This window comes from Neodiprion lecontei, chromosome 2 (genome assembly GCF_021901455.1).
Source record: "Neodiprion lecontei isolate iyNeoLeco1 chromosome 2, iyNeoLeco1.1, whole genome shotgun sequence".
NCBI classification, from domain to species: domain Eukaryota; kingdom Metazoa; phylum Arthropoda; class Insecta; order Hymenoptera; family Diprionidae; genus Neodiprion; species Neodiprion lecontei.
Genome location: NC_060261.1, coordinates 15,634,641 through 15,656,872, shown reverse-complemented (window position 1 = coordinate 15,656,872; position 22,232 = coordinate 15,634,641). Strand labels below are relative to the sequence as shown.

General features: G+C 38.3%; 2 protein-coding genes across 22 annotated transcripts; one reads left to right on the top strand and one right to left on the bottom strand.

The window, feature by feature from the left end:
* Nucleotides 1–1,932: 1,932 nt before the first annotated feature.
* Nucleotides 1,933–17,322, top strand: LOC107223334 (rabphilin-3A). 20 transcript variants are annotated; one of them, XM_046730294.1, is made up of 11 exons: nucleotides 1,933–2,140; nucleotides 5,493–6,017; nucleotides 7,929–8,037; nucleotides 8,479–8,540; nucleotides 10,154–10,558; nucleotides 10,634–11,109; nucleotides 11,188–11,366; nucleotides 12,139–12,401; nucleotides 12,469–12,615; nucleotides 13,045–13,462; nucleotides 14,487–17,322. In XM_046730294.1, the coding sequence occupies exons 2-11, from the start codon at nucleotides 5,976–5,978 to the stop codon at nucleotides 14,612–14,614; spliced, it is 2,229 nt and encodes a 742-aa protein (XP_046586250.1). In that variant the 5' UTR covers nucleotides 1,933–2,140; nucleotides 5,493–5,975; the 3' UTR covers nucleotides 14,615–17,322. The 20 variants fall into 20 exon arrangements, with proteins under 20 accessions (XP_046586250.1, XP_046586247.1, XP_046586251.1 ...); XM_046730291.1 differs by having other exon boundaries at nucleotides 5,485–6,017; XM_046730295.1 differs by having other exon boundaries at nucleotides 1,933–2,152; nucleotides 5,485–6,017.
* Nucleotides 16,415–21,829, bottom strand: LOC107223337 (translation initiation factor eIF-2B subunit epsilon). Of its 2 annotated transcripts, XM_046730312.1 has the most exons (4): nucleotides 21,712–21,823; nucleotides 21,429–21,549; nucleotides 20,497–21,342; nucleotides 16,415–20,068 (listed from the first exon to the last, which is right to left on the bottom strand). In XM_046730312.1, the coding sequence occupies exons 3-4, from the start codon at nucleotides 21,190–21,192 to the stop codon at nucleotides 18,818–18,820; spliced, it is 1,947 nt and encodes a 648-aa protein (XP_046586268.1). In that variant the 5' UTR covers nucleotides 21,193–21,342; nucleotides 21,429–21,549; nucleotides 21,712–21,823; the 3' UTR covers nucleotides 16,415–18,817. The 2 variants fall into 2 exon arrangements, with proteins under 2 accessions (XP_046586268.1, XP_046586267.1); XM_046730311.1 differs by having other exon boundaries at nucleotides 21,429–21,829.
* Between the last annotated feature and the right edge of the window lie 403 nt (nucleotides 21,830–22,232).

Sequence of the window (22,232 nt, the reverse complement as noted above, 5' to 3'; positions counted from 1 at the left end):
ACCGAACATCTGTTGGACCATATTTACAGAAATCTATTCTTGTTTGCTCTAGACATAATTCCTCTGAAAAAAAATTTTAAATGATCTCTGAAGACTAAATATCTACGGTGGCCCAAAAAAACCCAAAAATACTGGAGCTGTATGAAAAACATTAGAATTTAATCATTTTGGACGTTCTAACTATAAAACGTCTTCTCAAATTGTTGATATCTTAAAATTAACTTGTGTTATACGAATTTAGTGAGAATGAGAATCATTGCTTTTATATGGGGATAATGTTCATTCGTATTCAATATTATTGGCGTAAATAAAATTGCTGCCCTGGAAAAATTATTTTTAGGATTTACTCAAAACTTGATTTTTTGACAGTACAATCTCAGTTTTCTTTCAAATATCCGATCAATTCTACAATTTCTAATCAGAAATATCTCAATTTCTATGCAGAAAATTAATTTCAATAATTTTACCTCAAAACCTTGATATATTCTGAGAATTTCTGAACAGTTTTTATAATTCTAGTTTTACTGAAAATATTATATTACTAGTACATCTACGTTTCTTCAGGGGTCAGTTGCTTCAGGAAAATTAATTTCTACCGTTTAGAAAAAGTGTACAAGAGGTGAACTTTAATTTTTTTTTATTCGAGCTCAATAGAAAACGAAGTTCCGAAAGAATACGCATTCTTTCCAGAAACTCTGTAAAATTTCTTGAATTCCCTCTGCAAAGTTTATCAGAAAGATTCAATCTTCTTTCGACCTGTCGCAAAACGTGGTATATCGGAGTAATTTGTAGAGAAAATTGTAAAAAATTACCACGTGTTTTTTTTCCCACCAGAGTCGAGATTATTCAAACGCGTTTTTTGCGCTTTTCCTAAATTTTGTTTAAAACAGTTGATCCTTGAATTAGATTTGGAATTAGCCACTTTAGTGCAGTCCAAATACACATACATCTGACATTCGAAGTTTTAGATACCACAAATTGCTTTTTCTTATCGAGGGGGGGGGTGGGTATCGTTGGTAATCTTGATCCAAAATAACGACCAGATTTCGTGGTAGCTTCGACCACCATCTTGAATTTGAAGAGGAATTTGTTTTTGTTAGATAACTCGTCCAATTTCAACGTTTAACTAAAAATCGTCAGAAAGAAACTTGTAGGAAATTTAATTCTCTAAAACTTTGGTCACTGAAATTTTTAGCCTTCGATCGATATTTTCCAATTTGAACCATAAATTCAAGATGGCCGTCGAAGCTACTGCAGAATCTCGTCGAAATTCTGGATTTAGATTACCAATATGTGATTATACCTAGTAAAATAAAATTGTGGTATCCAAAAATTACAGTTTTGGGTGTTTTTTTTTTTTTATCATCTTGTCATTCCGACTGGGCTATTGGCTCTATGTTCAGTAGCTACAGCCCTACGTTGTGACGGCTACAACCCATAGACTTATACAGATACGCTGCGTGGTACGTCCACCAAGCTGAAGCCGTAATTAGAAAAAGAGAGCATCAGCTGCAGTCAGATCTCTCACTCTAATCGGTGATTTGGTGGGGGGAGGAAACACATGGACTCGTACAAGTATACCTCCCCACTTGCCTTACTGGTTTCCCCGCCTGGCGGATGCTTCCCACTCTTTCAATCGTGCAACAGAGAGGTCCGGCTTCAGCTGTTGCTCTCTCTTTCTGATTACGGCTTCGGCTCGGTGCACAGACCGTGCAGTCTATCTCTATAAGTCTATATGGTACAGCTCCTCGAAGCCAGCATATACGCAAGCAACAGGCGAGCGTGGGAAGACCTCGAAGCATGAATCGACCATCCAATCCACCGAGCGCGGCTGATTGTGAACCGCTTTTTCCTCCCTCTAGCGACGACCCTGAGCTGTGGAAGTAGCTCCTATCGGGTCAAGGCGTTAATACGGAACAAGCAGGGAGTCGGAGTCGGCTCTCAGGTCTGCAACCACCTGCCGCACGGCAGTGGGGAACTACGCGTACGAGCAGACGCGTCTCGGCTTTCTCTCTCTCTGGGAGGGAGACCAGTCGAATTTCCGGGAGAATCTATACCGCAGAAGGAAGACCAAGATAGACGGAAATCGAATGAAACAAGGCCCTCACTGTCAGTCGAAAGATATAATTGTCGTTAAATTGTACGTCGAATGGTAACGTATGTTTAAACCGACCTTGTTAGTAATCTTAATTTCATGCGTTTGCACATGTTTTACCGAGCGCCGGGTTCTGCAATAAGATATAATAATAAAGCTGTATTGTTACTGCACGGAGATTTAACTATATTGTAATTTCGAACGTAGGTGAAGCGTTCTTTTTTTTTTTTTTGAATTTATACAACGCGGTCGATTCTGTGAACGCGTTCTATCGCGCGCGAAAAGAACTCTGCAGCTAATCTGCCGGTATCTCGGCCAGAGTTGCAGATAATATACATAATACAATGTATCGTTGACGACTAATCCAGTTACCCGCATGTTACTGCATTTTGCTCTAATTCATTTTCAGAATATTGTAATGGAATTTTATACCGTGAATGTTGCTCGGAATTATTATGAGTTTTCGAGTTCGCTCGACTGCTGCATGATTGTACAGATTAATATCTGTTAGCAATAGCTCGATCACAGCGGCAATAAAGTTTCACGGATTATCAACTGTAACGGAAATAAATTGCATTAATATTAGACAGTTCAGTTCGTACAATACCTACAGAATTATATAGCCTCAAAAACTAAAATTACATTAACGCCTCTTGGCAGAAATATTTAGAGAAGATTGTTCGAGAAATTTCAGACTGTTGACTGGATATCACGACTAATTTTTATGTTTTGCACTCTGTGTAATATATTTCCGGTGAATTCTGAAAACACTTGCAAGTTCAATTTTCTGATAATTGCACAAGAATTGCTTTGAAATCTCGCTTAACGATTTGTCAAAAAATATTTTTAGATACCAACTTTCGACGCTTAATTATACGAGACCTAATATAATTTCGGCACGTCGAAACTAATTTGAACTCTTTAGGTACTGATAATAGTGAGTCAAGTTTCCGTGGAAAAAACTCGATTCACAATCAGTTTGATTGCGAATGAACGTGAATTTATTCGTAACGAGTTCGGATTCTGATTATCGATTCACGAATCCGTTCAACTCGACATAAATAAAAAATCAGAATTTTTTTGATTGTGAAAAAAGCAAAACTTGTATGTATATCTTTATAAAAATCTATGTATTTGTTTAAATTCATTGAAGCTTCCGGTAATTAGAGTATAAGTGCAAATATTTTCTCAAAAAAAGTGTATTTGGGGAAAGTCTAGCTGACACGTGGCACAAATTTGCGACCTTCCCACGCGAATAAAGATTTAATACATATATACACGTATGTCTATACATAAGGACCGTGATTTACGACATTACATAGTCGTGATTATCGCGTGGGGGTTATTCTACTTCATGTATGACGTCGGAGTCTCGAGTTTGTGTTACCGCATGTCTGACGAGACGCGTATGTCCATCACTTCCAAGCTTACAGAATATTCCCTTCCCGGCATGTCTAATTTCGATGAAAATCAAAAGTAAATTGGCCGGACCGTCTGAACCAAAAGTCGAGGACTCAAAAAAAAACCGGTCGAAAAATCTCCAGCTATTTTATTTTCGCGAGTGGAACAATATCTCTATTATATAATTGTAATGAATCTAATTCCAAATAACATGAGTTGGCATATCAACAACTTCAAAAAAGGTTTTTATACTCAAAAAGTTCAAAATGATTAAATCGTGGCGTTTTCCATCTCATCCTAGTATTTTTCGCCTTATTTTGTTCGTCATAGACACGTTTAGAGATCGCCTGAAAAAATGTTTAGAAGTAGTTATCACCAGTGGATAAAAATAAATTTTTGCTAGTACGGTATAACAGAAATTGATCAATAATTATATTTGCGCGTTGTGATTTCGCCGTAATGCAAAATTTCTCGAATTTTTTTAAGAGAATTTATGGGGTTCTGGTCAACGTGTAGAATGAGCCCAACAACATTAGATCCGATACAAAAAGACTAGACCCTAATCATTTTAAATGTTCTAATTTTTAAAGGTTTTCTCAAAATGTTGATATCTGAGCTTGTGACATTGGAATTTGCTAAGAATCATTTTTACCGTATAATAGGGATGTTATTTCAACAGTGTTCACTGCCATTAGCAGAAATACCATTACTGGAAATTTTTTTTCCGTTTTTTTTCTTTTCCTAACTTTTGATCCAGACGATCTCGTCGATTAGTCCTTAAACTTGACATAAAGCGAGGCATGTTGAAATCCTAGAATACCATTTAATCAGAAGTGGGTATAAATAGTAAAGTTAATTTACAAGCTAACGGGGCTGAATGATGTCAGCCATGCCAGCTCGTCGCCGTCTGCTTCTGATGCCCGTAATTTCCTCGGCACGTCTTCTTGCCCATAATTAAATTCTCTCCAAATCTGCACACCTATAAATAATAAGCCTTTCGAACTCGCGGTTCGGTAGGAGAATATCATTCAAACATTTCTGTTTATACGTGAGGGAATTGAAACTGCGATTTGAAGAATCTTATGTTGTGCAACGAAGATGTTTAAGGCGTATTGGATTATCAAATATGTAGTCATTATTTATTGGAATACTCTGCTATTCTCAACAACGCCAATAATTTTTCATTCAAAAACAATCGAGAACAAAATAAATTGCTGATAAAGTAGCTTATATTCGTTATTTTCTTCCATAGATTTCCATAACACTGTCGACTGCCTGTACGCGTATACAATAATTTTATCCTTTTGGGAGAGGTGCTGTACGTAGAGTGAAGTCAGATTTACGAGATTTTGGAGAGCGCACAAGAGAACCCCGAATACTGTGTGATTAGAATTTCATTTCAAAACATATTCGAGGTCAGATGAACATTAAACCGCGCCATGCAAACACAGTCGCCACTGAAAGCTCCAATCTTGTGCTTACATGCATGAGTTCTCTCTTAATTAAATTTTCTAGGAGTTAACAGACTCCGTAGTATGTCGGGGGTAACTCAAATTTGTAGCTTGGCAGGAGACGTGTCGTTAAACTTCAGATAGTCAAAGTGCATTGGAATTGCGTCGAAATAAAAATCAACATCAAGCTGAAGTTTGTAACGTTAATGTAATGATGCATCGTTGGAAAAAGTTGTTATTTTGCAACTTTAGGATTACTTGAAATTTCGTAAACTGTTAATACAGCATCAAGAAACTCAAATTTTGTAAATTCAACTTCTTGAGGTGTTCGGAAGGTGCAAAACAGTAATTTTTGTTTCAACTTTTCGATACATTAACGTTATTAACTTCGGCCTCGTAAATAAACTTGAGTTGCAGCAAATAATTGGGGTGTGGTTGATAAGAAATATTCTCGTATATTTTTACGGCATATGAGGCAAACCACACAATTCGATGAACACTTGCGTGACCCGATGATGCAATTCAATTGTCTGGAAGCAATATAGATGGCGGAATAATAAACCTACTCTTGTCGGGTGCCACGCCGGGATGCTGGAGCAAATCCATTGAGACACCCTATCGTGAATGACGTAGCAGCCCGGAGAAAACTCTCCCTGGCCTCGAATCCGCCGCAGGGTCCAAGGGTCAGGGTCATCCGCCCGGCTCCTCCGAGGGAAAATAGGTCACCCGGGCAAACCCCACCTACTTTCGGGGCCGACACGGTTTCGCCACTGACAACAACACCCATCGACATCATTGTGATAGATGATGTGCGAATTAGCGAGATCATGCATCTCGGAGGCGTGAATCCTGCAGCCGTGGGGATTTGGCCAATGCTCTCCGGCTACGACAAGCTAGACTTTGCCAAGTCGCGGAGTCCCGAAGTTCAGGACCTGGTCCAAGGAACACTTTTTTGAGGCTTCAACCCATCGCCGAGAAACCGGATCGAAGATGGTTGATCTCGGGGATACTGGAAGCAGGGGTGGCAGATGGGTTTGTCCAAACGACAGGCATCTTGCCCTAAGAGCAAAGTGAGTGGTTCTTATCTTTTTCCACTTTCCAATTTGTCGAGAAATATTCTCTTCGGTTTGAAATACCGTTGAGTTACAGCTTGTTCATTCACCGTAACGCAGTATTATATATTTTCTGATCGCCAGAAAATCCTGTTGTTTAAACATAGAAAATATACTTTTATCCAATTGCTTTTCACTTTCGAATTGGAATTAAAATCGTGCGTGACGTGATGTAATGTGATAACGGTTAAGCCGCCAGGTTAGACTGGTGCTTAATCAAATTAAATCACGCAGTGCTCATACAGGAAATTACAAAGTCGAATGCTCTAACCTTTTGGCGTAATTTCGTTCATTCATGTACTACGATAGATGGTCGAGTTTGAGTCTCAACCATCTACGAACCAAGAAGCAAGTATTTCCTTCAAACCCTTTATTTCTCGACATTTTTCCCTCTGACCTCGCGCCGGGAAAAGTCGATCGAAAGAGCGACGGTATAACCATATAGGTATAGTTTTCTTTGCAGCACGTCAGCAGTGAGTACAGGTATAGATACAATGACCAGTTCTCCGCTGTGTTTAAAGGAAAATCCGACCTATATTGTTAGGTCACGTAACAGCGAACATCGTTCAGATATTACACTGGTCAAAGAAGCAGTCATGCGTATTTTCAAATTTTTAACATCCTCTGGAACAAGTTTGAACAAAAGAAATCCCAACGGTACCCACTACTAGAATTATATAGTAACTACGACGAATAAAATTTTTCTCACAAGTGTGCCACAAATAACATTGCTGCAGATTTTACAGATAGTTTTTTTCTGTTCTTAACTTGTGATTTGAATGGTTCGGCCGATTGATTCTTAAATATTTGCATGAGGAGGAGTTGCTCAATCACATCAAAACGTCAAATCGCACTTGTGAAATCTCGCTCCCTTTCGCTGTAATGTGCGTTATATGCTGAACCCTCGTGCAAAAGACAGCAACGATCGATCGAGTCGTAATTAGTGTTGCGATGGTGACGAACCAATTGAGAGGACATAGTATAGCCTGGGACTTCTTCATAAATGTCCATTGGGACATCCCCCGGCGGGGGTCATTCGCGGTAGCGATCCAGGAGTGTGAGATACTTTATCAGCCCGCTCGACCCCTCGTGTATACCTACATATAAGTGTATATACACATGTCTATAACTGTATATGTGCAGTTGATAAGAATGGCGCAGTTTCGTTTGGTAATTCGAAAATCCGGGCACTGTTGTCGAATGACAAAACCTTGATCCCTTTACGCTTTTCACCTACCTTATAACCCAAGTAGCACACGGTCGACTCACATGTGATGTAGACATGGTGTCAGAAAATAAAGTCAACTAATCGGAGACTGACGAAAAGAACGTAATTGAAACCAATAGTTGACTATATGTTAACCATAGCATGTTCACCAATGTCCGTTAGGTTTTCAATTTACAGCCAGTAGTGTACAAATCGACTGCAAATTGATTTAATTGTTATCATCAACAAATAACCAAGCGAAACTTTGAAATTTCGAGAATTACCAAATTTCCTTTTTTTATTCTGTTATATTCATTGTCGCAAGTTCCGTACGATTTCCAATTTTACTTTCAACGTTGTCTTGACCTTGACATTTTCGAGGGCATTAATCGTCATAGGTGTGGCTAACCAGCAGAATAGTCACCGTCTTGCCGACTTTCTGCCAACTCCAAGTCAAAGTTTCCAACTTTTGACATTATGACATCGGTTTTGATTATCCAAATTGACAGTCGATAATTCGACAAGTGTGCTACCTGGGAGATCAAAGGCTTTCGTGCGAATTGGGAATTAAACTTTCTGAGTTAACAAAAAATATTGCTTTTTCCACGTATTTTTGTTCTTGCTTCTCGTTTCCAACCATCCACTTCTCTTCTGTAACGCAGATTGCGTACCGGATGGTCTGTGAAGACAGGGTCACTGGATTACAGAAGCGACTATCCTTCCGGGCCACAAGTTACCCTTACGGAGGAGGAACGCTGCACCATTATAGAGGTAATATACTTTCATAAGATTTTCTAACTTTCTTAACTTCAGCTCGAACTGCAATATGCAGTTTTAGCGTCGACGACTGTTGAACTTGAACGGTCAACAGCAGTCAAGAGGCTCTTGTCAGTGGTATTTCCTAAGTGAAATACTGTACGATCAATTATCTGTGAGCGTAACTCGGTTTTATTTGTAGTAGATTATCGTGCTGTGAGATCATTGTCACTGTTATTAAGGGTTTCGGTTCAATAGGCTTGAGAAGCGAATTGCAAAAATCAAGAGTGTGCAAAGTCGAAATTAAGTATATTCTATGAAGCACTTTCTCCAATTTCCATTAGAATTTTCAAACTGAAGCAACGTAGATTATTTTATTACTTCTGCCCAATCGAATTCATACCATGAGCTCCGTAGAAATCGCAAAATCTATCGGGCTAATTTTTAACTTGCCAGCTTCATTTGCAGATTTTGTCAGTAACACGTGTCACCAACAAAAGTCGATTAACCCCGAAACGGTGTGAGTATGGATTTTATACTACCTGCAGTAGTAGAGCTGGATTAGTGATCTAAAATTACTATAGCTGATAGAGCCTATAGTAGGTATAACACGTAGAGTAGTAGGGTGCTCTAGTTTGCAACAGAATATAATAAAATATGGCTAGAGCTATTTGCTTTATTCTGTCAATAATTTGATTGACGCAGATGGTTTTTCGTTTGCGGACCTCAACAAGCTGCGATTCGAGAATTATTCAACATCTGTCCGTCCGATAACGTTATCTATAATCGAAATAGACACCCCAAAGAGAAAGTTGTTGAGGGAGCGGATTCAACGTTCACATTCTAACATTACGTGACGGCACACGTGCCTGAATACTCGTGTACACACCTTGTAGATGCTACATGACATACGGTAGGATCGAACACCGTATACATACGCGAACCAAGATCGATAGTCAAGAGCTTTCCATAAAGGTAGATGTTATCGTTCTGCACGCAACTCTCTACAATAGACCGCTATGATTATCGTTTCGACTGACGACTGAATTGTCTCTACAATGAATAGGTACTGTAGGTACCTAACGCTGTGTTGATCAATGCTGATAAGTGCATTTCAATTGGTGCTTCTGCATTGAACAAAGTAGTAGCTTCTGGTAAATTCAAACCGACAAACTGACAAGTCGTTTTCAGATTTACAGTAGATCGACGTCTGAGATTCAAAGTATACCCACTCAACAAAGCCCAACTTTGGACATAACATATGAACGGATCCACATTTGAGGAGGCTTGTTGGAGTGAATCTTTCCATTTGACTGAAATTTGGTCGTATTATGTAGCGGCTGTGTACTGCGATATAAAAATTCTTCAATTCTTAGGTCACTAGACCTTACCGTTTAGGAGAACCATGTTGATTACTTTTATCAAATTGAACTTTCGTCTTCGAATTTTTAGCATTTCCTATCGTCGGTAAAAAATATAATCTAATGTGTTTTTGGCATGTCTGTGAAATTCATTTTTAGGTAGGTCCTCAAAAAATGCCAATAAACGCGTTCTTTTGAGATTTTGAATCATGGATATGCGAGAACCCAAAAAAAAAAAATATTTAACACGTTGAGCGCCGCGTCAGCCATCGGTGGCTGACACTGGACTTTCCATTTAGGCCGCGTCAACCACCGCTGGCTGACACTGAAATTACATTTAGTGGTGCACGGCCTGATGGGGACTGCCTTCAAAATCGGCGTGGCGCTCAACGTGTTAAATATTTTTTGTATCAAATCGTAGAAATTTTGAAATATATTCTGCATTTTCAAAGCGCGGTGAAAACGGGGCCATGTTTAACTAGGTTAAAGTGTTTCGCCTAACAGTCAGACATAGAGATCAAAGAATAATTGGATGATTTTCATATCGTAGGATAGATTATAACATGGAAAAATTTCAGTCAAACCCATTTTTTCAACCGAATAAATTGGACTAGGATTCTTGGATTTCAGTCCATGTAAATCACGGCTGATTCAAAATGTCTAATAATTTTAACCATGATCATATGGTGAAGTGCGTGATACTTGTTTGCTAGAAGCTTCCAGCCAGTGAAACTAGTTTTTCAGTTTCATTGCATGGCGATTATCCACAGGTTATTCGTAGAGCGGAAGCGCTGGATTTATCGGAACAGGAGCGAGTGGGAAGATTGGTCGACAGGCTGGAGAACATGAAGCGTAATTGCGTGAGTGCCGGAAACTTGTCTGGAAGTGCAGACACCTCGCACAGTCGATATTCTTGCGCATTATGCGGCGAGAAATTCACTGTTCTTGGAGCTGGTCCGGCGATCTGCAAGGATTGTCGCAAGCACATTTGCCAGAAATGTGGTATTGAAGCAACGATGGTGTCGTGCGGATCACAGATTGGCTTTGCGCAAAATTCCCAACGACCCAGGCTATTCCTCTGCCGAATCTGCTCGGAAACCAGAGAAATGTGGAAAAAAAGTGGCGCCTGGTTTTTCAAAGGACTTCCGAAATACGTTCTACCCGATAAGAAACTCGTATGTATATATTACACCCACTGCATTTTTAAATTTCGACAAAGAAAAGCGCGACCAGATCTCTTCCGAATCTAGGAGCGTGGCAGACCGAGACGCACCTCGAGAGCATCGTCGTGGGCTGTTGTCAACAACCTGAGGTCCCTGGAGTCTCTGGAGCCAGATTCATCTTCTGACGAAGACGCGGGTCGTCGCTTGGCGATGAGCCGTTCGCTAGGAACTCACGAGGCTTCATCGCCAACGCCAACTTTGGCTGAGGAGAAGAACAATCGATCCTCGACGCCAGTTTTTGGGCCAAGAGGCGACGCCTACAGTCGGCAAAATTCCGGAAACGCGGGGGATTACAGTAACGGCCTTAGATCGGCTTCTGCTACCGATGTCGGTCAGAGTCAATTTTCCTCCACTGCATCTGTGCAACCGCTTCCCTCGCCACGAGGTTCAGGTCATGGAATGCAAGGCCGGAACTCTGGGCAAGGATTTCAGTCCCAGTTTATGAACGAGCATCGTCAGACGTCCTCGGACCAACTTAACAGCAATCAGGTACACAGCTTCAGGTACGTAGGAATAGGATTGTTGAGAATAATGCACTAATTTTGGGTTGTTGCCGCCTCGCGTGATCTACAACCTTACAGGAAAGACTCCATAGAGTCGAGCAGCAGCCAGGGGCTCATGATGTTGGATCAAAATCAGAGTCACAGTCTACTCCACTATCACGAAATGGATCCGGAGATCCTGGTCGTGAACAACGAGGGTCCGATCAACAATCAGAACCATTCCGAGGCTCTGCAGCAAATAGTACGGGGACTAACTGGTAATTATCCATTCAGCACCAAAATTATTCCCCTTATTGAATGAGGAATCACATTATATTATCCGTTACACGTGCCATCAGACGATGAAGGTCTTTATCACGTCTTCACACTTCATTAATCTTCAGTCGACTCAATTATGACACTCTCGTGAAATTTTCCTGATATTCCCACGTGGCAAGAAAATGTCCGAGATTTTCTGTTTTTCGAATTACACAAGTCAGACTCTCCTCAAAATCCCTGCATCACCATTAAGTGGTAATTTCCACCCTAATGTATGAGCAGGGATTCAATGAAATTACTGCGACCGGAAATTTGCAATGTCGGAATAGCGGGGAAATCATCCAGTTCCGTACATTCCAGGCATGTGATGAAAGCAATGCCCACTGGTTGTCTTAAACCTTCCGTCACGCAAGCGGATCGTGATCCAGCGTGAAGGAAACGTTAGACTAACTTGTTTCAATGCTCGAGGCACGTGTCAAACATCGATTGTGAGATGGGGATCGGGTTCCAGGGTTGAATAGAGGAATTTATGTCGTTACGCTCCTTGAGCAACAAGTAGCTGTCTCCTCTTATCCCGTACGCTTCTCCCGTCTTTCTACTCGTCCTGAATCGCCTTCTTCCCTGTCAGTCAGTTGCGACAGTGATCCAATTATGTGGGTAGAAAAACTCGATTATACCCGTACAAAAAGTTCACCGTGGGGTTGGAAAGCTCGGATAAAATCGAGTGCTACTCAAACACGGCGCAACTCTCCATCAAGGCTGTGATTACAGCGGCAGCGGGGGATGGATACGGGACACTGGAAGTCTCATTGCTATACGACCCCGCGGCACAGTACCTCCAGTGCAGAGTGCAGCGTGCGCGAGGCCTCCGTCCCATGGACATCCACGGTCTGACAGATTCGTTCTGCAAGCTAAACATCCTCCCAATTGCGATCGGGAGCCCGTCCCAGCGACTCAGGACAAAAACTGTTCACAAGACCCGGGATCCGGAGTACAACGAGATGGTAACATTCTACGGCATCACGGAGACAGACGTAAGTTTAACGGCGCTCCGTTTCGTGTCTCTTCCAATATCGCCTGGAATTGTAATACCTATTTCAGATGAAAAATGGCAGAGCACTCCACATATTGGTACTTCAAGACGACCGAGCGGGCAAGGATTTCCTAGGAGAAGCCAAGCTGCCGCTCTGTCAGCTTCAACCGTATCGAATGATCCACTACAATGTTTATCTGGAGAATCACTGCCAGGTTCGTGATTCAAGGTTACATTTTTGACTAATATATTACAACGAAGTTGTGTTCGTACCCCTTATACACCCTAGCATGGCTAATACCGTTATCATATTCAGTCACCAGTTGCTGAGACAACCAGTATCATTGTAAAAACGATCAGCCTCGAGACTTGAAAACGACAACACCTATTCAAACAGTAGTCAGTCACGAATCGGCTTATCTTGATTCGTCAGCTCCGAAAGTCTGAAGCTGGAAGATTACTAGTCCCTCGATATTTTCGTAAAAGAGTTGTAGTCTTATTGCAGAGTTTCGTGAAGCTCCAATTCACCAAATTTTGTCACTTCAGATCGAATTATCCGACACTTTCTGTGGGTCGCCGATTGCAAGTTTGGATCTTGGGGGTATTTGTCACGTCTATAAGAAATGGTCGTGTTTGAACTATAGGTGGAGCACGAAGAGGAAGTTTGGGGCGAGGATCTGAGTCCAAGGGGTCAAATTCTGGTAACCCTGAGCTACAGCACTCGCCGACGCGCCCTCTTGGTCAACATTTTGCGCGCTGCGAATCTGCCGGCAATGGACAGCAACGGGTTCTCTGACCCCTTCGTGAAGCTGTACCTGATAAAGCGGCCGGAAGACAACTCGCAGCAAACGAGCGGGTCCTTCTCCAACGTCCAGTACAACAAAAAGAAGGAATCTCGAAAACCAACTTCCGCAATTTACAATACAGGAATCAAGTGGAAGACCCTAAACCCAGAGTGGAACGAAGAGTTCGCTTTCGAGACACGGCTCACGGATCTCACCAGTCAGATGTTGTGTCTCTCCGTTTGGGACAAGGACCTCGGAAAGAGCAACGATTACCTGGGTAATTAGAGAATATCGTACACTACATGGATTAATTTTACATTACTTTATTTTTATTGATATCGGTACATCTCTCTTTCTTATTCTATCTCGCAATTGAGATCCTTACACCAATAAGTTCAGTATTGGATAAAATCTAACACACGGAAAAAACATGTTCGATTTACATGAGTGACGGTAATTATTTGGGTGAAATTTTTTTTGGAGTAAAAATTACTTGGATTGCGATATTTGACGACTTCAAAGAACATTCGCGCATGTCACTTCGTACCGATGAAAGGAATTGTCACCGCGATCCCTCTAATTTTTTCACCGAACAAGTAACCATTTCAAAGAAAACGCTGTATCTCTATCAATTTCACGAATTTATTGATAAAATTTGGAGATGGCATTCGTAAACATGTATCTGTCATAAAATGCATGGTTGGGAGAAAAAAACCGCTTCTTTCTCAGAATAATTTATTTAAAATTTACTATAACTATGAGATTTTTCGGGGCGAGAATTTTTCCGAGATGTAATGCATATTCGAAGCAAAATTGTTTTATTTCAAAACAAGTACATATTTTATTCATTGAGAATGAAATAAGCAGGGTAAAATGCCTTAGAATGGCCAACACATTTTTTCTTCATTTTCCCCCTTGAAAGTACAATCGATCTCCATCAATTCCATACAAAATTAATATTTTTCCTTAATGATTAGTTGTTTCAGTAAAATAATAACATTAAAAGATAAAAATCACGTATATTTTAAATGGAAAACTGCGTCGTTACAGCGGATGGTAAAAATCAAGTTAGGATATTCATATTGGGCTCAAAACTTTTGTTTTTTTATTTCAAAACAAATGATGGGAGTGGTGGGCACAGTTGAAATTCGAACATTGGACAAATAAGAATCATCCTAAGATACACACTTACCTGTATAAATTGCTGCTTGTACATATTTTCACTGTTTTCGATAGAGGAAGAATCTATAATCGAGTTATTTTGCGTGAATCCACTTGCATGCGCGGTTTTTACTTTAAAGGAGGTCTCATACTGAGCTGCAGCAGCAAAGGAGAGCGTCTGAGACATTGGATAGACGCAATCAAATTCCCGGACCATCGCCATCAAGCATGGCACAGTCTGCAAGAGGATCCCATCCCAACAGAATGAGTAGTCACTATAAATCGTGAGCTAATAATTTGTTACGATGTGCACTATACGCAAGTATAAGGTTATCGCGAAAACATGTCGCAATATAATATTGTAAGTCTCGTGAGTATAATTACATTCCGTGCCAAAGTAATTTGTTTACTCTGCAACTGACGTGAAGTAAAATTTTTGCAATGCAAGATGAGTCTTTATGCTGAATCTGTAACAACCAAGTTGAAATCGAAGGATTTATTCAAAGTCACTCAAGATCTCTGTTTCTAGTAAATAAACTGGCGATGGGCATTTTCTATTAAACAAAAAAATTATAATTAATTAATAAGGTATAAATGTTTGCCGAATGTATAAACCGTGGTGCGCATATAATAAGTGATAAACTCAAAATCTGATTGAATTTTTTTCAAATTTTTGTGTCACGTCAATGAAACTAGGGATTGCCAATTTCTTATTTATAACAAGTTGAATGATGATAAAGTTTAGTGCAATATTAATCTTTACATGCTAATCGAATAAAAAGTAATTCAATAGTTCGCTAGATTGTAGTGTGATTTTTTTGGATCATAAAAGATGAATTTGTAGGCAAGAAAAAAGGCCTCATAATTTAGTAAATGATGAAGGACGTGAGTCACAGGCAGACTGATTCGGATTGTTTGAATTGTGACCCATATTCTCAACATTGAATTATGTGGTTTGATACTCTTATATAGATGAAAATTGTTGACATTAAAGTCTCCTTCCAGCCATTGTAACAATGACAAATATTATTACACATAAATCGATTTATCTAAGCTGTTCAAGATATAAAATGAAACATGTTGAAAGAAAATATATACTTAGATACATATATTTATTATGTATAATGTACACATTAGAGTGGCCGTTGTTTCAGCTTTGGCAAAACTTTTTCGGTCACCGCTTAAGAATGTGATCAAAATGTGTGTGAAGTTTGAAAGCGTTCAAATAATTTTAACCCGTGCCGTCGAGCGATTAAAATTTTAGCTGAAAAATGTATACATGTTTTCGATACCAATCCTTGAATATATATTGCACACATAATACCAATCGTAAAAGTCGAAAATTTGGTAATCTTTCTACTTACAAACATTACAAAGATAATACAGATGGGTATTTTTAATTTTTCAAATTTTTTGATCACGGCTCAAAAAATCTACAAAAATAGGATTTCATATCTCATAGTGTGCCAAGTTAAAAATTCTTTTCACCGATATTATACTGCATGTCTAATAGCATAAGGTCGCAAAACGCTCTCTGACGACCTTTTGTGGCTGAAAAAGGCAAAGGGGCGTATAATTTTTTTTTTCATCGTATCCAAGCTTAAAGCATTAAAATATGGTCAGAAACGTTGAAATTGAATTAAAATTTAATAATGATCAAAAGGAAGGTCGTGTGTCCTGATAGATACGAGCTTCTAGATTCAACCATAAAAATGTTGACTAATTGTAAGACGACTAGTTCCTTAAGATTGCATCTGCTGAAAATAAATTTTTTCACTTTTCTCAGGCTCAAGTATTAATTCATCAACTAAAAGCGAAAGGTCGTACGTACTGATAGATACGACCGTTAGGTTCTGGTAAAATTTGAAAAAATTATCTACTACGGTAATTGCATAAAGGCGTAACTGCCAAAAATTATTATTTTGTTATTCCTGTCATTCCGGTAATTGATGATTCGGATAATCGATGTTCAGAAAATTGACATGCTCACTGTTTAACTTTTTGTTTTTATTGTCGAGGATTAAAAATTTTTTAAAGATTTCTGAATTGTTGCAGATTTTGATTCATCTGTGGGATCTAGTGGTTTTTTTTTTTTTTTATTTTCTTTAAGATGGCTGCGACCTTTTGTTCTGACCTTTTTTTTCGTGTATACTTATTAGTGGAAAAAAGTTGTATCTGCTGAACATACGACCATTTGCCTTTATATTTTCAAATGCTTGATTTCAATTGAATTATACGTTTTGATTATTTTAAGAGCGAATGGTGAAAAGAAAAAAGTTATACGCCCTTTTCCTATTAAAATCGCATTTTTGGTCGTTACAACTTTATGCCATTAGACACGCGATATGTGTAAGAAGTATGGTGCGTATTGACATCGAGAAAATACATCTATTTTTCATTTACAACGTCTACTGCTCGATGGCATGGGTATTAAATTATCCGAGCACCTGCAAACTTGAAACGCATTTTTTTTTTTTTTTTTTGCACACCTTGATTACGTTTTCGGGGGGAGCGCGAAAAGAAATGCCCAAAAGCGAAATAATGGCCACCCCAATATGCATAAATACATACAATAATAATATTATAAGCGCTGTTTTTCCTCATAAAAAATGTACAATGAGACGAGCGTCCAGTGATAAACGAATCATATGAAAATTAAATCTAGCTAAATCGCTTAGTTAATTCGCTAATAACAATAAATAGTTTAGAGAATTACGCAGTATGCTACGTAATACGCAGATTATATACATAATATTGATGATATAACGCGTCATTTTATCACAGACAATCACGTATTATACCTATTATTATATCTATATTATAAAACATAAATCAACCAGCAACAGCTCACATCACGCTTTATCACGACTATAATAGACGATAAATAAAACAATTATTGAAGTTAAACTAAGCTCTGTATTTAAAAAATTCGCATCTATGGTCAAGAAATAAAGTAATTTATTTTAAAAAATGAGACTGTAGTACATTCTCTATGTATTCAAGCCACGCTTACAATTATTAGTAATAAGACTAAAAGTTACAAATACTTCATACTCTGTAAAAAAAAAAAATAACAGATTGAACGGTATCTGAATATCTGTGTCTGCCAATTCGAAATTCCGAAAAAAAAAATAATGTATTCCGTGATGTGAAAATCATTTCAAACTAATCCGCGATAATATTACGGACCTTTCGTCACGGATTTGAACTGGATTTAAAAGTCAAGAAATCAAATAGAAAACGATCAAAACGCTAATATTTAACACGTATTAAATTTTATACGGAGTAAATTTAAATTTGTACGATAAAATCTAATAGAAATGGATAGAAAGGAAATTGTATGTACAGATTGGATCGAATTGAAGTTATGTTACAATTCAAACGCAACAAAATGGGAAGTAACTGAATCAGTAAACTCACATTCAAAACAATAGAACGATTCATTTTTATTAATTTTCGTACATGCAATAAGTTTCCTTGAAAATTTTGGCGACAAACATCAAAATGAATATTTTTTAATACGATTCAATTTTTCCGATTACTAGGCGGCTTCTTACAAGTAGGTATACTGAAAAATAAAACTCCAGAATAATTCTAATCCCAGAATTTGAACTTCAGCATTAAGAAGGAACTAGTTTTATTGGATCAATTTATTTACACGTCCGATATAATGGTTTACACACATTTACGCAAATATACATTTTTCTTGCACGATTTGTATTATGCTTTATATAATACAGAAAGGGTCAAACATTACCGTGTTGTTAGATGATGTTTGTACAGGTAAAATTTATAAAATATATTTTCCGTCGGTGCCATGCATGCATAAAAGTTGTCATATATAAGTTGAATCTTACAATTACTCAAGAATGAATTGGCCAGACCGTATGAAGCAGGTTAGAGAAAAAGAAAAACACTGTTTGAAAATCTCCAATAATCATATTTTTGCCGATGATAGTGAACACGAATGAAACACATCTCTATTAATTGTGTAAATTTCAATAGATCAATATTCAATATTAAAAATTGAAGAGAAAGTTGTCATCACTGAAGTGGAAAAAACAAAATTTTTTAGTAAAAGCACAACAGATGCTCGTCACCAATGTCACATGTGCGTTATAACTATACTACAATGTTAGCTATCTTGAATTTTTTTTTAGATAATTTATAGAGGTCTAATCAAGGAGCAGAATAATTGCAAGAAACATTAGAATCGGATCAAAACATCGGAGTTCAATCGCTTCAAATTCATGAAAAATTGTGAATATCTTAGCCTGTGTTGTTTAAATTTGCTCGAATTCATTTCTGTTACACAGTAGGGATGATGAGGTTTCATTAGAGTTTAGAGCATCATTGAAGCAACTCACATTGTTGAAAACTATTTAAAAAGTTGTTTTCTCTTTTCGTCACTTTTGATTCAGATTGACTGACTGATTCATCCTTATTATGATTTCCTTCGACAAATTTCAGGTTAGTCGCTAGAGTCTTCTTCAGCTTCGCGTAGCCATCTAACCAACGGTTGAATGTCTTTTTTCATTTTCAGTCTCACCTGTTTCTGCATAACGTCATCGTTATCCTCATCATCGAGCTCGTACCACTCAAGAATTTTTTCCTCTGACAATATATCACAATTGTATAAATTTTTGAACACAAACAGAATTGAAGATACAGTGTCCAATGTAGCAGCAGTGTCTTGAATAGCTCGCAAGCAATCTGTCTGAGCTTCATATGATTTGACATAGTTCAATATAACCATGTCAAAATACTCCAACATCAGTTTCAATGTCTTCTGGTAGCTTTTTGACGAAATTTCTGAACCAGAATTGCTGAGATACTCCATTGGTAAACTTAATACAGCTTTAACTACGTTGTAGGAAACTTCGCGAATAGTAACATTGTAAGCATATCTTGATGAATTAATTTCTAGTATCAAATTCTCGCATTTGACTTTGTCCTGATATCCTCGCATCAAACTCTCCATCACTTCTGTAAAAAACATGTGCGTATCATCAGTGAGTGGCATCTCAGCAATCGATTCTTCATCGCTGCTACTGTAGTCTTCAAGATCATCAGAATCATCGTCGGACTCGTTTGTACATGTGTATTTGAAATAGGGTAATTCTTGATCAGTGTCAGGATGAGCTTTGCTCATGGAGATGTAAGTGATACAATCATTTGAATCAATTTGCATGAGGGAATCCGTGTGAACACTTTCCAATTTCAGCTTAAATTTCGGGCCCAAAATACAGCCGTCTATCTCAACTGAATTACCCAACTCACAGCCGGAGAATAAAACTGAATTTTTAACGATACAATCATCCCCAATTCTCACTTTACCCAGCAAGTAAGAATTTTCAAGTCTCACATTATTCCCCAAGTTACAGCCTTCTCCAATCACAGAACCTGTGATGCGTGTGTTTTCTCCCACATTACTGTTTGGACATACCACACAATCCCGTTCCAATGTACAGCCCTTCCCAAGAATCGAACTGTTGTGTTTATACGTACATCTACGTAGGTACAGAAAATACATACAACTTGGCATCATCTCAATGGTTAGGGGATATCCACGTTTTTGAAGTATGTCTCTGATTAAAGTATTGTAATCCCTCCAAGATGTGACTGGCAGCGCGTATTCTTCTGGATCTAATTTTTGCCAGTAAATTCGAGAGTCTAGAATTTCCTCGTTGATTAAGACTCCTCGGATAAAGTCTTCCATGGTCTGAAAATGATGTTGAAGACATTCAGTTGATAGTAAATTCATTCCAATGTTTAGAAGGGTGTTTAAAAATTTCAAAACAATTTAATAAACCACGATTAGGTGTTAATGACAATCATAGAATAGGATGTAAAAATATCATTGAGTAACATTTTGACGTTAGTATCATTGTAACGATGTATGTCGAGAAAAATCGTTACATTATATTTTCAACACTTGATTCCTGCAAAGTTATTCTGGAATTGCAACTTATTTACTTTTTCCTCAATGTTTCGTAACGTTGACATCGCTAACTTCAGCCTTGTTCAAAAACACAATCCAAACTGACAAGTCTATTGTATTTCTAAACCCATTCTATAATATCGTATTAGAAGCTTGCGTATCACATCAAACTTTTTCAGCAGAGTTATGTGATTCTGAAAAGAACTTACCTGAAAATCGAAATTGTCAGAAAACAAGGGAAGCACCGACGCTGAGCAAAGGTAAATATGAGTTTCCAGTAAACCGCTGTGTATTCGGACACAATCGTGATCCAAGAACAACTGTAATTCCAATTTGACTTTTCTGTCTTTCTCTGAGAGTTTTTGATGAAACAAAACTTTGTTATTCGAGTTATCAGCGGCAATTAGACAAGTTTTGTTTTCTTTCACCGGAAAATTGTTAGATCCTAAATCACGGAATATCAGCGTCATCGCAGCGCCTTTGTCTTGTTTTGACTTAAATCGATGCCAGTCGAGAAGCCTCTTTAGATTGGCATTGGTGAAAGCGTCGCCTCTGATCAGGATGAAGTCGCCGCGAATGATACCTTTGCTGTCGATGTCTCGGAGAGCATCGCCAAGCGAACGGCAGCCATCAGAGACGATTAAATGTACATTGATAAGACCCTTGTAATTTTGACTTTGTACGTACGATCTCAAAGATTCAACGTGGTTACTGCAGTACAAAAATAACTCCTGTATATCGTTCCTCACTAAAGTTTCTGTCAGGTATTCCAAAAGTGGAATATGAAAAACCGGCATCAACGCACTTGGGTAGAGCGTCTGCATGGGATGTAAATTTGTGGAGAAGTCATCTGCTAGAACAACAGCCTGTCGGACCTCTTCTTTCTTCAACTCCGTCGCTGCCATTTTATTAGATATTGTACAACCGGTGATTAACCCACAACTATCTTGTTAACGATTGTTAACCCTCGATCACCCTCAGTCCATCCACAACTGTCAGCATGGAATGCGTTTATACTTCTTCTAGTTCTTCTTTCTTTTGGCTATTTCCAAGTCCTAAAGATGGCGCCGATTATTCCAGGGACGTAAGATATCGTATTTGAACAAAGGTTATCGTATTATTGGATTATATTAAAACGTACCATTAATGATGCGTAGAATATTTTAAATGTCATTATCGTAACCGTATATCCCACGCAATACTCAATTTATATGCGATTTTATGATCTTCTCTCATGTCGGCCACCCGTATGGCGCGAAAACCTGCACAATTGGATTTTTTTAAAAATCAAAGTAGATCTAGTTTCCAATAAACTGTTGTTTATTATCATGAATATTAAAATTGCAACAAATATATGCTTATCGTAGATTATCTATCGTCCTCTGTGTCTTTTGATACGTCAATGTTTGAGTATATTTTCTTACGCATTTGCAATTTTAGTACACCACTTCATTAGCGTTGCCATAAGCACGGTCTTACATACAGGTCTTGAAACTCATCAAAAGTTGCGTGGTGGGGGAAATACGCTTACGGTGCATTTTTTGTTTTTCGACGCTGCCGCCAGTTCGCACCACTGATATATATATACACGCGTGGTGCCGTCACGCCAATTGAACGGTATCCATTTTGTACAGATTCTTGTCACTTCAGATATATATATATATATATATGTATACGTGATATAGGTATATCTTCAGTCAACGAACTCTGATTCGAATTTGATTCAAATGTAAAATAAATAATTGACGTGCTCCAACACATGTGGAAAACAATATTATTTGTAAACTTAGCATTGAAATCACGTAAACTACAATGCCGTATTCGTTTTTTACGAGATGCGTTGATAATTGTAGAACGTCAATTATTTTCTGGTCATTGCAATCAAATTTGAATTGGAGTTTCAGCTTTTTCCAAAGATTCGACTCGCGGCCACCAGCGGAGTGCT